Here is a 17,953-nt window from a genome sequence, read left to right on the forward strand (position 1 = left end):
CATGTCGGTAAAACTGCCTCGCAGCTTCTGTAACACAAAGCATGAGCCCGAGATGCTCTGATGCCGCCACATCCTTCCAAGGTCCTCAGAGCTTTGCATCATGCACCTATTGCATATATATAAATATACCTGCATCCACAAATATAAACAGCAGCTGCTATTATCCAGCTTATTACATGTATATAAATATACCTGTGTCCACAAGTACAGATAGCAGCTGCTATTATCCAGTTTTGTGGAAAAGAAATAGCATAGATGAGGGACAAGACTTGTATTCTACTAGATTTAAGACACGAAGAAAACTCAAATGAAGAAAGGATTTTTCATTTTTTTAATTTTTATCTTTAAGTTAACCATGATTAGTGTGAGGGGGAAGAAAGTCCTTGGAACAAGAATGCATACCTGTCTGATACCAAAGAAAAGACTATTTGTGTCTGATACATAAGAGAAATTGTTCAAGACCTGGTCTCACTTCCTTCTTATGTCAAGATTGCTCCCTTTGTGTTGCCAATGCTAATACAAGCTTATGTCACCAGCCGCCCAAGTTCCAGTTCTACTGGTGGCAGTTTTAATCCTTCACTTATTTTAGAAGTGTTCCTTCAAATATTGGGCAGTTTCATTTGCAGCTGAATACACTTCTATATTTTAACTCAATCGTTTTCTGTCTGTTTCAAACTGAAATTAATCCTTGGCATGACTCAAATATTCCAAATGCTGGGGGGGGGGAGGTGTGGAATTATAAGCACATAAGACTTTCTTTCAAATAGAAAGACATGTCATCGTCATTTTATGTGGCATACATGAGAAATTAACTTCTGCAAAGGCTACAACACACCCACAATTAATAATTCTGTTGGTTAGCTGCTTTAGCCAAAGAGAAAAGCACTCATCCACACTATTTTCCAAAAGAACTAAGCCCAAGAAAATGTGGTAAAAATGAAAATATTTTTAAGAAGGGAACATCACAAACTTCATTGACAAATTTTAGGAGGCAAACTGTAAAATCTAGGAAACGTTAAATTGAGATTTGGGTATATACCCCCATTTCCTAATTTAGAAGTGGATAAAATAACACATCAAGCTTAGAATTTATTCTACTTCATGGCCTCCAATTTTTTATGTTGTTACTTAATTGTAAAGTTGAATTGCTCTACAAACAATAATTTTGTTTAACACACAATTTTAACAAACAGTTTTTTGTTTATAAAAACCAAGTTCACATATATACTTATATATAGCAAAACTGGTGTTTGCCACCAAGTTATTTCTGAAATACAGCTTTCTCAGACGTAAGCAGAGCTTTAGTTCACTGGATATAAAGGAAAATCTATGTTCTAAAAACAGATCATTTAATTTTGATAATGAACATAAGAATAAGAATAATATGATTTAGTCTATCTTTCCTCTTAATTGCTGGATTCTGGGTAAGTCACATATTCCAACATCCTGAAACAAAGAGAAACTCCATATACATACACCTTGCATATAAACATAAAAGGCCCTGATAAAAATATTAAATGGTATTGATGGGTTCAATATAAAATCAGACAACTACACAAAGTCACAGCAAATAAATAACATAGGACTTTTTGTTACACTTATACCAAAAGCATTAAGCACTAGGGTTTTTTTAATACGAAAAAATGTCTTTTAATTTCCCCTCACTCCCAACTTTTGGTATGTGTATACAGGGAAAGAAAGACCTGCCAAATGCTTAATCCATGACAGCAAGTATTATTCTAAGAACTAATGAAAGCTGAGTCTGTCTGCTTCAGAGACAGGTGAAATACAAACTTTAAGACAAGCCAAAATGTGTGCAAACTGGATAATCTAGTTAAGAATTTGAGATTAGCAGCTTTCTCTTTACAGAAGGGATGTATGTAAGGTTATTGTTTGTTTTTATAAGGATTTGGGGGGGAAAAGAGATGAGAAGTTAGGAAACCAAAGCGAAAAGATAAATGAGCTGAATATGACTCCATATAAACTTAATCAAAATCACTATTATGTTGTAGCAGTTCAAAAACAAAATATTAATTCTGAAAAACTGAGGTCTTAAACAGAAAGGAGTATTTTGACAAAGAAATTTCATGTCCCATTTAACTAAGTGATGAAAAGGAAAATTTCAAGTTCTCTCAATGTCAGAACAAAGTTACTTTGACTTCAAAACCTAGAGTCAGATTAGGCAATACAACAGAGAAATGCTTGCTCCTTTGTTTATTTATTACAATCATGAAAACAGAAAATTGTTACCACTGGAATTCATATCTTTCAGTATCTGTTTGTTTGTTATTTCAGTCAAGAAAGCAGAAAACTATTACCACTAGATTTCAAATTCTTCAATGTCTAGATTTCTCTTGGAGGCAAGGATAACTGCCCAGGGATGTTTAATGCCACTTGCCTTTTGAAAAGCACAGATTATACAGGTAACATCTATAGCTAACACGTGCATGGCAATGACCATATGCCAGACACTGCTCCTCACAGGCATTAAATCACTTGTCCTCACAACACCCTTCCTTGTATTACTTCCCTTCTACAGGTGAGAACGCTGCCTGAGATCACACAGCCAATGGAAGTGGTCAAGTTGAAGTGTACACAAGGTCCCTCCTACCAACACTCAGTATGTTTTCAAAATGAAATCCATAAAAACTTTGCCTTTTTCACCAAGGCTTGTAGGATATTCAACAAACCAGAAAAAATATTTCACAGATTCTCACAGATCATGAGTGGATGCATAGGAACTCCATGTTCTAACAAATAATCTCCCAGAGATAACAACTGGAAATCCTTATACGTCATTTCCTTTCTGTTCTCCTCATACTCCCTGGTCATAATTCCTCTCTTAGAAGGAAAACCCACAATTTACCTATTCTTTACTCTAAATTCTGATATGTTGTATTGTATTTGTTGCCATATTATTTAATATAAATTTTTCATTTATTCCCAGACATATTTTTGCTTTTAAAAGATTTAAATTTGTCCTTTGCTTTTCTGGTTTCTCTGTGTTTTGGGTACAAAAGTACATGTTGTTGTCTTATCTGCTAAAGTGATGCTAGGAAACCACTTGGAACTTTCACAAGAAACTTCACTTCTATCAATGTCCCTCTTCCCCTCGTGCCCAGAAGGAACGTGCACGGGGCTAAGATCCTGGGAAATGTAACAGGCCTGCCTTTCACTAAGACTAATTAATAAATTGGACTAAGGAGCCTTCTATAAAATCTGTATCCCTAGGCTTGTCACCATCAAGTACTGTATCACCTTGTCACTCTTATATCAACTAAAGCCCCACAAATCCCACAGAGCTTCTCTGGACTATTTTCCAAGCATTGTCTCACCTAATCTTCAAGATAACCTTAGGAAACAGGTGCATTTATCATCCCCTCTTACCTGAGAAGCTAACTCTGAAAGGCCCAGTGACTTGCCCAAGGCCACAGGGCTAGCCGGTGGCAAAGGAGGATTAGAACACATGCTGTCCAGTACCCGAGCCTAAGGGCCTCCTTGCCACAGTGAGCTAGATGGCCTCCTTCACCTCTCTTGCTCTGAAGCTGGTTGACAGGGCTTAAGGGAGAATTATCCTTTGCACTTCAACAACTGTAGAGTTGAATATTCGAAATTGTAAAGGGCAATTTTTTAAAAAGATTTAATTTATTCATTTGAGTGAGAGAGACACAAAGCACAAGCAGGGGGAGAGGCAGAGGAAGAAACAGATTCTCTGAGATCAAAGGCAGATTCTTAACCATCTGAGCCACCCAGGTGCCCCTAAAGGGCAATTTTTTAAAAAACCTGATAATCCTTAGTTTTCCTCTTCATGAGATGACACTTACATTCTATAAATAATAAGTGTTCGCTTAATTCTCTTTGTGCTCTCCTTAATGATTAATATTAAGCACAATTCAAGAAACAAGCAACATTAAAAACTGTAACTTTAAACCTTTATATAGAGTCTCTTCTCGATGAGAACTGGACCAGGAATAAAGCAATCCTTCACTTTCTCATATTAAATAGTTCATTCAGGGACGCCCGGGTGGCTCAGTCGGTTAAGCATCTGCCTTCGGCTAAGGTTATGATTCCAGGGTCCTGGGATCGAGTCCACATCGGGCTCCCTGCTCTGCGGGGAGTCTGTTTCTCTCTCTCCCTCCGCCCCTCCCCACTGCTCATGCTCTGTCTCTGTCTCAAATAAATAAATAAAATCTTTAAACAATAAATAAATAAATAGTTCATTCAGAACATGACCAGATGCATGGATTTCACTGGCCACATTAGAAGGCCCCACAGCTTCAGGAATCTAATGTGTGATGTCATACAACGTATTTAACCATAACTAATCAGACTATTCATACATGATATTCCTTTAAGTCATATGCAAATGTCTATTTTTGCTTAATAAAGTTAACCAACCTTTTTATACCTTTACTCTGCTTTCTTGACTAAAGAAAAAGTAAAGGATTATCTGTAACTGGGCTATGCTAATTCTTAGATAGTGTTTGTCTTTGCCTAGAGCCACCCCATCACTGCCACACCAACCTACCTCTGCTCTTCAATCTGCTCCCCTCCAGTTGACTACTGCTTCTCCATAGAGTCCATGCCTCCCCACCTTCACAATGAAAGGCTGACTTTGCCATTGCTAGACAATTAAAAATTTGTCCCTTTCTGTTCTAGAAAGAACTCAGCCTCATTATCAAGCCTATTCACAGAATCTGTAGCTCTTCTTCCCAGTGTTTATTTGTTTCTGGTTTGTACTCTGCTATCCCAAAGTATATTGTTTCCAGTTATTTCTTAGCCTAGTGATATTCCTTATACAAAGACTAAATACAAAATAGTATAAAAGCTCAGAGAAGGAAAGCACCACAAATTAAGGTACCTTAAGAAATTCTGTTCATCTTCGCCTTATGATTAAATGATCTCATTTGAACCTAGAGTTGTACTGGCTCTCAAGCTGTTAAGATCCAGGAGAGTGGCATTAGCAACAACTGGGGGCTTATTAGAAAGGCTAATTTCCAGAGCCCAGAACCAGCCATCCTCATCTTTATGGGGCCTCCGGGTGGCTCTGATGCACACTGCAGGTTGAGAACCTACTAAGTTAGAAGTCTGTGCTCATCCAAATTGTTGATGTTGACCCTATGGATTCAAGTACAGACAGGTGTCTCCTCTTATCCTACTGCATGCTATCTACGAACCCTATCATCTTGCTCATGGTCTTGAGCAACTAGGGACTGCTGGCTGATAATTCTGGAAATTTCCAATTCAGCCTCTTCGAAAAATTTACTTCAACCCAAACTCAAAAAGATGAAGTCTGTGCCACCATTAGATTTCCCTTAATAGCTTATCCTCTAATTATAGCCATCTCTTAAAATGGAAGACAGCAGCCTATTAAAATTGAATACAATATGGATAAACACCTTTTCGTTCCCCTATTCCTACAAAACTCATATTTCCCCTGGACTATGAGAAGGAATCATTTCTGATTATGCTTTACAGTGCTATACCTTCCTCTTGTATTGTCTATACTATCTCTTTCTATCAGTTTATGGATCTCACTCCTAAACCTCTCTTCTCTTGCCAAACATTGTTTCAATGATTCATTTCTCCCATTAACTGTGATTTGCCAAGTGGGCCTTCTATTGTCTTTATCAGAATCAAATCTGCTCTTATGATTTCGAATGCCAATGGAACAAAAACATTTGTAGCTCACCTGGCAGTCCTAGGTTCTCATTACGTTTATTTCTAAGTCTATCATCCATTTGGGAACATTACTACCCATCTTCTGAAGTCTGCTAGTTCCTTAATAAGTCACCTAAATGGAGCTTTGAATGTCTCTGTGCATGTCTTCTTCCTAGCCATTTCCCGTAACGCTGAGACCATCCACTGTCTACCATATCCACATTAACCCCAGGCCCTATCATTAGTCCACCACATTATCACAGTGACTACTCCACCTCACACCACCATACTTGCTCCGTTTTCCTCTGGACTAGCTACAGATGTGACTTATTGCCACCAACCTCATCTCATGTCTTAGTCCCCCATGTCGTCCTTGGAGGTAAATTTCAACATCGACACAGTTTAAGCACTCTGACATACCACCTCACTCTCCAAAACTGCAATGACCATGATGGGGTTCAGGACATGCTACTCCAAAATATGGCACCTTGGTGTATGGAATATTTTAAGCTGAAGGAATTTGACAAAACAATAGAAACAGGAAAGTCACTCTAACTTTCCCCCTGCTCTTCTCCCCTGAAACAGTCATGAAACATTCCAGTGAGAGATGCCCTCCACTATAACTGGAAAGAAAGGAACATCCTTATCTCTGACGACAAGGGGATGCCAAGAAGAATCCAAACAAACAGATCTTGTTAAGTTTCCTACACTTACCTCATACTCCTTGACCTGTCATATTTCTTTAAGACCATCCATTCTCCATCGAATCTAACATAAAAATACTTAGCCTTAACAGTTTCTTTGGATCTTCATTTGGTTCCCAGTCATATAAAACTTATATTAAATAAAATTCCATACTTTTCAGTTTAATTTTCAGACCCAGCCAGGGACCCTAAGAGGGTTAAGGAAAACTTTTTTCCTCCTCCACATTAAACCAACAAAGATTAACAGGAGAAATTTCTACAGTTTTCTCAAACTCCTTCTGTTTTCTCAAACTCCTTCAGCTTAAAATATTCAATGTGCTAAGGTACCACAACTTGGGGCTGCACATCCTGAACCCCATCAGCTCTTACTAAGTTCCTGCTCTTGGTTCACTTGATACACAGCCAAATCACTAACTCCTCTCTAGCTACCAAACACCTCTCAGCCAGAGCCAACCCCTGAAACAAAATAATTTCTCTCCCAATCCTTCCCTTTTAGATTCATTAAAGCATTAAATTAATGTAGTCTGAATAAATTAGTAGTCTTTATCTAAAACCAACTCTTCTGTACTACATATGATCCACTCTAAAATTCTCTGCTCTGCAGAATATGTATGTATTACTCAATTATGACATAAGTGTACATATATACTTTCATAATTATATTTGTCTTATTTTGATATTTTTGCAAGATATAGAACTAGCTGGCTTTGTACGGGAACAGAAGGTGCTAAACATATCTGCTATTACTTCTTAAAGTCTAAAAAGTTAAGGCTCTCAGAAAAGATTATGAGTTATAATAAGAAAATTCACTTCCTTTTCTTCAAATCCTGTTGGCATTTAGATGTCAAATTCCTTGCTGTTGTTTTTCCATCTGCCCAGAGTGCACATTTTTTTAAACAGTACACCTACAATTAGAATAATCTAGAGAATCCAAATTTATTAATGTAAACACTCCCAAATCAGACCAGAGCATATGGGTCACTGTATAGGTTTTTGTTCTCTGTACAGCATGAACTTATATATAGAAAACTGTTCTTAAGAAGGTAAGATGTACACATGAAGTTACATCAAACTTAGTATGTAAAACCTGTTTCCTTTAAGGAAAGTAGAAAATGTTCAAGGAGAGGACAAAAGAGGAGAAAAAGAAGACAACAATGCTGATGACGCCAGCTGCAAACCCAGAAGTTTCAGCTTCCATAAAATATATGGCTGCCTATTAGAATGAAAAAACCTCTGAGTGTAAATGTTTCATTCAAGCTTGCCAAAGATCAGCTTAGTTTTTATTGCTCTGTGCAATTTCCGAATTAAGTGACTTCACTGTGAGTGGGACTTTTTTATGTAACACATTACATCATAAATTAACCCTAATAATGTTATAGCTTTCAGCTTACCCAGGCTGCTTTATCTGAGAATGTGGGAAGCGTGCAAAGCAGTTAAATACTAAGGAACAGGGGGAAGCCACCAGTGCTCACCAGCAGATAAATAGCACAATGAGCTGGCATTGTTACAAGCCAAGCGGCACATTCTTCCCCTGATTTTGATTTGTTATCAGAGTTTCAGTGGAAAACACACACAGGAGGACGGCGGCAGAGGAAGCAGGAGGCCACTGTGTCCAAGTGATTCCACCAGCCTGTGCTTGCTCACTGAGTCACTCACCTCATAGCCTTTCTCCAGCAGGAACTCAGCCAAGTATGAACCATCCTGGGAAGAGAAGGAAAATTGACAATTGTTAGACCCTTCACAGCTAGTGTAGAAGGCAGCCAAGACTGAGAGCTTTGACAAACGCACTGAAGGGGCTATATAAACTTGAATTAAGGATCATGGCAACCAGAATAAAAATAATACAGCTAATGATGGTAAAAACAGAATAGTGTTCCATTTTCCACTGTTCACTAAGCATATTCATAGACATTATCTCACTTGAGCACCACAGAAGCACAGTAAAGTGTTATCATTGTCCTTTTTACCGAGCAGGAAATGAAATCCAGGGACATAATATGGGGCAAGAGAGAGAACATGACACTTCAGATGGATGTAGGTTTAGGTTTTGCCACGGACTAGCTGCGTGAAATATGCAAAATATGTATTGCAAAGCAGAAGGCCTTGGTACTATAGGAACATAAAACAGGAATCAGACTAATTCTGGGTGGTTGTGAAAAAGGAATCGCGGATGAAGGAATGAGATGGGAGCTGTGGGGACTGGGGGAGAATGCAGGTGAGTGTAAGGAGGAGGCGTTATTAACATTACTGAAAAAAGACACTATAGCAGAGAGGAGGAAGGTTAGCACCTTTGTGGGGGAAGACCTTCTAGGCACTGGTGGGAGTTGGCTTCTAACTCAAGGGTTCTGGAAAATCACTGTAAAAGAGTTTTGGGTGGGGGTGCTAAACATGATCATATTTATATTATTATCACTGAATATGTATGCATACACAAACATTCATAAACTTCAAATAAAAGAAGGGTGTTTATTTTTTGTAAAATAGGAAGGATGCATCTTAAATTGCACAATTAATCCCTACATTAAGATGAAGGTATCTGACTAAACACAGATTCTCAACTGGCTTTTAATAACTCTTGTAAAAATTTCTATGTAAGGGGGAGTGCTATTTAAACTAAAATATTTCATGTGCCACTTTAAGGGAAAGAAAGTATGAGAGTCATCTAATAAAACTACTAAGAGGCCAAAAGGTGAGAAATCACTGTTCTAGAGGTCCTATAAAAAGCTACCAGCCTTCCTCAAAATATGAATTGGATAGAAATTTTGCAATCAATCCTGTTAACTGCCCACCTGCTTTCAGGAGGGGAAAGGTACCCTCCATCCCATCCATACTTAAACATAAAAATGGGAGACTCCAACTACTGGAAATTTGTGTATTCAAAAGTAGCTGGAAATATTTGGGTTTTCTTTGGTTACCTCAGTTTGAAAAACTTTAAAATATCCCTCTGAGCTTCAAAAGTTCCTACCAGATATTCCAGGAAAAAAGAAAAATGAAACAAGCCTTATTATTGTCACTAGTTGACTTAAAGCTGGGAATAGAGACACCCTATGGGTCCTGAAAATGACAGGGCTGCCAAGAGAGTGTTTACTACATTAATGCAGAAGTCACACATAAATTCAGGCAGGATGACAAGGCAAAGTATACAAGGGACACGTTTTGTGGTTCATTAAAACCTCCAGCAGATTTTCTTCTGACTTCTTGACATAAATATTCTGGTTTATAGACTCGTGTAGAGAAGAAGAGAAATGGTTTGGCATATTCCTTTTCCTCTCAATCTTATGATATACACACAATTGCAAGGTTTTTAAATACCCAACATGCAAACTAAATCAAATAAGAGGGCTGAACAATTCAGACCAGGACAGGCCATCACAAACGTGAGAATAATGGGTAGTCTTATAAATCAATAAATCAATAAATCAATCAATGAGAAAGCAGCTTAATAGAAAAAGTATTTATAATAAGAAGAATAATTTTACAGTAGTTTGGAAAGCCCTAGAATGTATAGTTTTGTTTTGTTGTTGGTATTAGTTGTTGTCATTTTGAAGCAGGCAACACCATACTTCTCATGTTTTATAATTTCTCTTGGAATAAAAAGTTAAAATGCTTTGTATTCTACCATGGCTGCATACAATGTTTAAAAAAAAAAAAAAAAGGCAGAGGTGAAAGTGCTAGAGATCCATGGGGGCAGGGAAAGCTGTGATTATTCAGAAAGCTGATGTGAAACAGACCTGACCAGGCCTGAACCCTGTCAATAAGGTCTTGTTCTTCTCACCCAGGGCCCTTCTCAAACTTTCCAACCGCACTGGAACATTCTGAACCAGCAGGGCACTCACTTCCTCCTGACTTCCTTGCCAGGTCTCTCAAGTGATAGGGCCTGAGCTGCACAATGAGTGGGAAATGGAGCAGAGCGAAGGCTCATGGTCTCTGGCCTAGGGAGCCCAGCTGGCCTCCTCTTGTCCTCTCCCTGAGTCCCTGAGGGGACTCCACAGGGAGACACAGTATCTAGGCAGCAGGCGTCAGCCAAGCCAACAAGATCGTTGTTTCTGCCTCCTCTAGAAGAACAGGGCTGTTGGAGAAAGCATCAATCAGACTAATAACTGAAATGTCATGGCGACTGAGAACCCACAACTGACATTAAAAATTCTGATACTTGATTCCTCGGAAAACAAGGAAATAAATGAACTAAATTTCCAACTCATTTGCTATGAACACAATTAATCTGGTACAAATTCCAGCCTGAGTTCAATCCTTGTTATAGAAAACTTCTTAACTGAAGAGATAATGCCCCAATTGTGGCTCTTAAATTTAATTTTTTACATGGTTATTAAGGGTATCTATATCATATTAAATGCTGTACAGATTTAAGTAATCACCATGGCTATAACATTTTCTACCTTATTCTTGCAAGAACTTGGCCCGGAAGGCAAGGAGTCTCTGGCATCTGAGGTAAATAAGGCACATGACAGTAGCCAATTTGCCTCATATCACACTACCAAGGCAAAGCCCGAACTGGAATCCAAGTCGCCCATTATTTTGACCTAGAAAACAACCTCCTTCCTCATCCTCCTCCACCTGAGACCTACCAAAACATGTCAAAACCCAACAAAATAATAAAAGACCACAACAGATCCATTTTTAAACCAAAGTGACTTAGTCATTTCCCCTTACGGAGTGTTTTATGGATTAATCAGTGCTTTTAGTTTTAATTAAGTGACGTCACGTAATTTTAGAACACTCCAAAGCTCAGAGGAAGAAGACAGTACACAGCACCTGAGATTTCTCAGGTCTTGTTCGGGCATGTGCACTACTCAGGAAGCAGTACAGTATTGTTTGAAGGTGGACTTGGATTGGCTGGGGATGTGTTATTTGGGGGCTCTAGAGCCAAGGAGGCGGGGCTGCTGCCCAAGGACCAAAAGTGCCAGATTTAGGTGTGCCTGATGCCTACAATCCCTATATTTGGGTATCTCTATTTTTCACCTTTCACGGAATACTCAGAAATGTTCTAGATCAACACCCATAAAAATAAAGAATAATTCCAAAAATTAGTTCAATCATACCTTGACTATAGTATTAAAATTACTTAAAATTACATACCTATAAAAAGCTAAGGAAGTACAGAAAGTTTACCCCTTCTCCCAATGACCACAGAAGGCTATGTTAAGCACCGAGTGATCCTCTAGCCCACATCCAAACACTTAATGTGCCAGGCAGTCTACCTTCCTACAGAGGAGACTAGCATTTCTCTTCTCCCTTCAAACATGGATGCACTTATAGTTCAGAAGGACAAATGAAAAGGACACTTTCTTATATGTAATTTGAGAACCTGGTTCCTCTGAAATGCATGCTAAATCGTACTGTGTGTTTCTGCCTAAGCACCATTTGGCAGCTTCTTTGAACACTGTATAAGATAAGTAGTATTGGGCTAAAGAAATCACGCCACTAATAAATGAATTTCTTTGTTTAGATCATCTCAAGCACCAGAAACAGAATATCCCTACTGTAAGGAGAGAAAGCACCAATTTACACTGCCCTTTATGTTCTGTAACTCTACGAATTCTAATTACTCTAAAATAAGCATCTTTTCAGCTAACAGCAATTGCAGTATCAAAATAATCTGTAACTCCCCATGAGCAAAATGCAAACACATCAATAACTAAAAGAGGATGCAGTTCTGAATTAGAATGAAAACTTCCGATGGGAAGACTGGCAACGTAGTATGAAGAAAAAAGAAGCAGAATATATCTGAAAAGTATTTTCACCTGGCTCATGTTTGTAACACAAATCACTACATAAAATCTTTTTCAAACTCACAGAATTCAAAAGACCACAGGGATTAATTAATCCAACTCTCTCATTTTACAAATCAGGAAATTGAGATTCAAAACAGTTAAATGCTTAGTATACAGTCACACAGTTTGGAAGTAGCAGAATCTACTCCCCGCCCCCCCCCCAAAGTCTTCAGACTCCCAGACCTCAGAATTTTTCACTATAAAATATTGCAAAAAAAAAAAAAATATCCAAAATGAGAAATTGGACTAGTATCTACAGTTGAGGACCATGTAAAACACTAATGCATTACCTAGTGAAGAACAAGAATACCGCCAACAATTACCAGTGGGGTGAAAGCTAGCTGAACAAGTGGTAGACAAGAAAGCAGGATGTCATCAATACATAAAACATAAATAATTTCCAATTTCTGTAGTCTTTTAAAATTAACAATTATTTCCCCATAAAAGCTGCTGCCTCGGAAAAATGGACTTTCACTTCCTTTGATTTACTTCCTGGTAGAGAGGAGCACTGTAACCCAGAAATGTTATCAACAAACTCTGAATAATAAAGCATTAATTGTGCCCAGCAGCTAAGATATTCTTTCTGTAACCACCATTTTCCTCTATTTGCCAGGGAACAAGCCCTTCAAACAGGTGTGAAGCCGTTGCACATATGCCTCATACATACACATCGAGAAGTGACAGCAGTTCTGTTGCCAAACGTAAAACTTTCCAGTAAACCATCATGAGCTGGAAGGTTGAAAGAAACATTTTAAAAAGAAGCCAGATACCTCCAGTCATCCTACATATGATTGTAATGTTGAGTCTTGTGTCCATGGTAAAATTTTCTTAAAAGATTTACTTACGAAAAAATATCAGAGAGAAGCAATGACCTAAAAGGTTAATTTTTAAAAATACTTTTTTTCCAATTTTACAGGTTAAAAAATGATGTTTTTCTTTTCATTTTTTGGCTAGTATTAAGACTGAAGAGTTTTTTGTTTGTGATCAGATATACTATTTCTTCTAGGAATTATTTATTTTTATCTTTTCTATTTTTCGTCCATTTTTCTAGTAGGCTGTACTTTGCCAGTTGATTTGTTTTTATAAGTATCTAGAACATAAATAAAACTGATTAATATAAGCTACTCAAAAAATATTCTGAAACAGTTTAGAATTTCAGTGGCAGAACTCCCATAGTTGCTTTAAAATACATGTTCCTTTGAAATTGCAAATGATTATTGTACACTTAGTTTAATGAGCAAATACCAAAATTTGAATTCCAACTACATTTGCACAACCCAGCATTTGTAATATTGTTAATTTCAACACAGTAAAATGAATTTCTGTAATTAGACAAACACTTTAAGGAAAATAGGATTAAAGCGTTAACATAAGGGGATAGAAAGGAAACAGTTATTAATAAGGTATAGAGAGACCATTTTTAATTATGTAATTAGAAAGGCAACACACACACACACAAGTCCACACAGCCCCAGAAATGCTTAAAAAGCCTCAAAAGGAAATCCAAAGGCATTTACTAACAGCCTACAAGTGTGCTGGGCATACAAACTACATAGACATATCAAGGGTGAGTCAACCTTTCATTTCTACATGAATATAAGTATGCCCAAAGAATACTGCATCCTACTGATTTGCTTTCCTTCTTTTAACATTTAAGGTCCTTAGTTTGAACCTCTGTGTTTTTATCTCTCCCACTCTCCCATTCTTCACTCAGGCTGAAGCTTTTATCCTTCTGAGATTAAAAAAAAACAAAAACGAAAAAACAAAAAAAAAAAGTCTTCATATGACCTACTATTACTACAAATGATAATAGTATTAATAACAATAGTAAGTGCATACATGGCACTTAGGGTATGCCAGGCATGCACTAAATGCTTTACATTCATTAACTGTAAATCTTCATAATAACCCTGTGTAGTAGACACTATTATCTCCATTTTACAAATGAGCAAACTCACGTGAAATAAGACCAAGTAACCTGCTCAAGATGTTGGTAAACAGAGCAAGGATGTGAAATACACACACACACACACACACACACACACACATTTGAAATAAATATATAAGTATAAATATATATATATATATATATATACACACACATTTATGTATACATATTTGTAACAAAGTATTTATATAATAATTTGCTTCATTAATAGGATCAATCGCTCCATAATGATGTGCCTACTGATGTTTTAACATAAAATTTGGTCTCTATAGAATTAACAATTCAAAGTGTCCCAGATTAGTGAATATCAAACATCCACTTGGGCCATAGGTGTTATGGAATAAAGGACAGGAAGGAAATAAGAGATTTAGTCCCTGCCCTATTGCTCTGAGAAGTATCTGGGAAGCCAGGCATTTCCTGGCCTAGATAGGATTATGCTCCAGCACTGGCTCAGACCTCCACATTTCACATGCATCAGCAAACCCACACGTGGACAGACTGAGAATAGTAACCAGGTAACCTGTCCAGCTAATCAAGATGTTCTGCGATCAGGAACACCAGTAGATGCATGAGTCATGGACAGAAGGTGGCAAGGCTATGTAGATAAAAAGAAAAGCTATGAAATACTACCATATTGACCTCTTCCATACTGGATGGCACAGTGCCCTGGAGAAATAAATCACCACACTTGAGCATGAAATCAAGGTGGGGAAAAAACAGAGGAAACACAAGAAACATATCCCTGTCAAAAATCCTTTTAAATATCTGCCTAACTGGCTAGTTCAGTGCTGGTGTGAATAACTCCTTTCAAGTTTAGAACAATGTACTACCTCAAAGTTTTTATAACTCAGGATTCCAGATACATTGATAAAGACTGGTATAGATCCGTAAGGAAGTTAATAATAAATTACCAGTAAACTTCATGCTTAAATAATAATCTCTTTGTGGTAAATATATATATACAAATTTTGAAAACAGAGTTCCTCTCTCTTTCCTTTTCCCTTTCTCATTATCTCTCAAAGTGACAGTCCATACAATTAAAGGCTGTTTCTTTGCAAAGTATATGCTTACGTAGTTCTATTCATTCAAGTGATTTATACAGGAAATGATTTTTTACAGGTACTCAAAACTAAAACAGTGCTACACTTTGTCTAGTGTTCAAGGCCACATTTAATGAAAAACTTTAAATTTAGAAGGAAAAAAAACCCTTTGTACTGAAAAGAGAAGTATTATTAAATTTTAGTATTTACCTGATTTATTAACTTTTCCTTGTATATTTCTTTTCATAATTTGTGTTCTGGCTAAAGGAGGAAGACGAAACAAACGTCCTTTTGTTTACAGCTTTAAAAAGGTCATAAATAACAAAAGAATACACATATATTGATGACTCTATCTTTTCCCATCCACATTCATTTAACAGGTTGCTACTAAAATGTCACTGTTGGTAACAATCAAGAGTTTAACTATTTACAAATGTTCTTTTAACCCAATTTCCTTCAGGGATAAGTAATTACTACAATCCAGTTAAGACTGTTTCTAAAATATGTGCATACTATGACAGAAATGTCACTTACAGGCTCCCTGATGCATTTCAAATCTGCTCTGCAATGTGGGATATCCATCACCCCGGGCACACTACAAATCACTGAAGAATGATACAAAATAAGAACTGTGATTTACATAACTTGAAATCACTGAAACAGATAAAATTCAAACATATATACACAAGTGTAAATGGAGAAATTTGTAAGCATCTATCCAGAAGGCTGCTTATGATAACTAATAAAACTAACAAACTTTTAGAGCCAGAGAACAAAGTGTTGTAGGAATGACTGTAATCACAGAGGTCCTAACGCAAACAAACAATGTTGATTCCCCTGGAGTATCCTGTCTGTGAGTAGGTTCAACTGGTAAAACTCAGATTGTGGGCTAGGAAATCTCTCCAGTTATTTGTTGTGTTATATTTCACCTTTGGGTTCTACCACTCAAGAGAAGTTATCAAAAACCATTTTGGGGGGAAGGGGAATCACACATTTAAAAATATGTGTCTCCGTTATACTTGAAACTCTCTTTCCAGTGTCACTGCCTTTTAGACCACACAATTCAGGTGCATTTCTGGATAGCTCAGCCCTAACACAGAAAGAGAGGGGGTAAAAGGAGGTATTTGTGAGATACTTAGATGACAGTTCAAACTTCTACAATGCTTATGCTTTAAGCTATTTTTATCTTGTCATTTTGTTTTCTCTCACAAACAGCAAAGGAGCTTAGCTCTTACTCAACCCTACATTTTTTAAAATCTTGACTTATGGGACAAAAGACATTATCAAGATTCCACTCTACTGAAGACCAGAGTTTTGTAAGGGCACACAGGGGCGAGGGTGAGGAGGAGGGGTAGAGATTCTCCAAGTGAAAATAATGTCTGCCCTAATAGGGATTGGACACAATCCCCCATCTTAGTCACAGCAGCACCAAAATCCAAACTCCCAATTTTGCCAGGGGCTTAGACTGAAAACCTGGTGTCTCTAGTTCAGTCTAACCTGATCATATGTAACTTTTGATCTAATCTTATAATACTAAAATGTCTAACTACTGCTTTCTTTCCTACCTAGTCTCTCTACTAATATTTATGACTTATTTGGGATATTTGACTATATTTTGTAAATTTAGGTCATACATTTGGAAAAACTGACAGCATTTTTTATACCACAGCACTATGCTTAAAATTCACATAAGCTATCACATTTTAATAGACATGGTTAACTCAAACTTACATTATAACACATATTTTCTTCAAAATATGTATTATTATTTCAATCAAAATAATAATAGCCTACATGTCTATAATTCCTATGGTTACTAAGTACTCTAAGATATTTTTCCCATTTATCTCTCTCACAACATCCTGGTGAGGTAATTGATATTATCCTCATTTTTCCAGATTAGAAAACTGAAGTTCAGAAAGCTTAAATCCCTTGTTCAAGGTCACAGAGCTAGTTAGAGAACTTGGCAGTGTATAAAACCAATTTGTCTAATCCTAACTGTAGTATTATTTTCATAATTATTCTCCTTCAATCAAAATAAAAGTGTTTCAACTAAAGCAAGATGTCACTGCCACAGTTTTTTAAAGCTTTTCAATCACCTAAAAAAAAGTATATAAAAACTCAATTTATTGAAAAATAATTTTTAAAATAAGTACCAGTTACTTTTGCAATAATCCACCATTATGAATGCTTAAATAATGCCCCCTTCAAGTACACTAAACAAAATGCTCGTGTGTGTTTGTGTGTGTGTGTGTGTGTACCTGCACACATGTGCACAGACTCAAAGGGATTTCTATGCCATTATCCTAAGGATTAAAAAAAAAACCAACAACAACACAGCTCTGCACTTGGAATGTTAAAAGCAGATCCTGGGGCAATCAATCCATTGATAAACAACCTCTAAAATATAAAAGACTACACAATGTGATATGGCAAATAAAAATTAGGATAAGATGTATTTCCAGGTCATAAGGAGTTTATAATCTAGTGAGAGGACAAGGAATCAATACAACATCATCATCATCACCATCATCATATTAGCGATCATATTAATATTAACATTCATTTATTGAACATCTATGATGTGTTAGGCCACTGCTGGCCAACAGAAATGTATTTTGAGCCATATGTTTTTTTCGTAGCCAAATTTTCAAAAGTTAAAAAGAAATAGGCAAAAGTTATTTTTTAATAAATGTATTTAACTGAATATATCCAAAATGTTATATCAATATGTTAATAAAAATTATTAATGATGTTACACATTCTTTTTTGTATTTAAGTCTTCAAAATCTGTTATTTTACACTTAC

At 36.8% G+C, this 17,953-nt stretch overlaps 1 protein-coding gene across 2 annotated transcripts in view; it reads right to left on the reverse strand.

Moving 5' to 3' along the window:
• Window positions 1–17,953, reverse strand: part of GMDS (GDP-mannose 4,6-dehydratase) — a 596,023-nt gene that overhangs the window by 457,768 nt on the left and 120,302 nt on the right. For both annotated transcript variants that reach the window (XM_087858114.1, XM_045811502.2), the window contains one exon: window positions 8,022–8,066. In XM_087858114.1, coding sequence (XP_087714240.1) covers window positions 8,022–8,066 — 45 coding nt within the window. The remainder of the gene's footprint in view (window positions 1–8,021; window positions 8,067–17,953) is intronic.

This window comes from Ursus americanus, chromosome 32 (assembly GCF_024610735.1).
Source record: "Ursus americanus isolate L20-20 chromosome 32, mUrsAme1.1.p, whole genome shotgun sequence".
Classification (NCBI taxonomy): Eukaryota; Metazoa; Chordata; class Mammalia; order Carnivora; family Ursidae; genus Ursus; species Ursus americanus.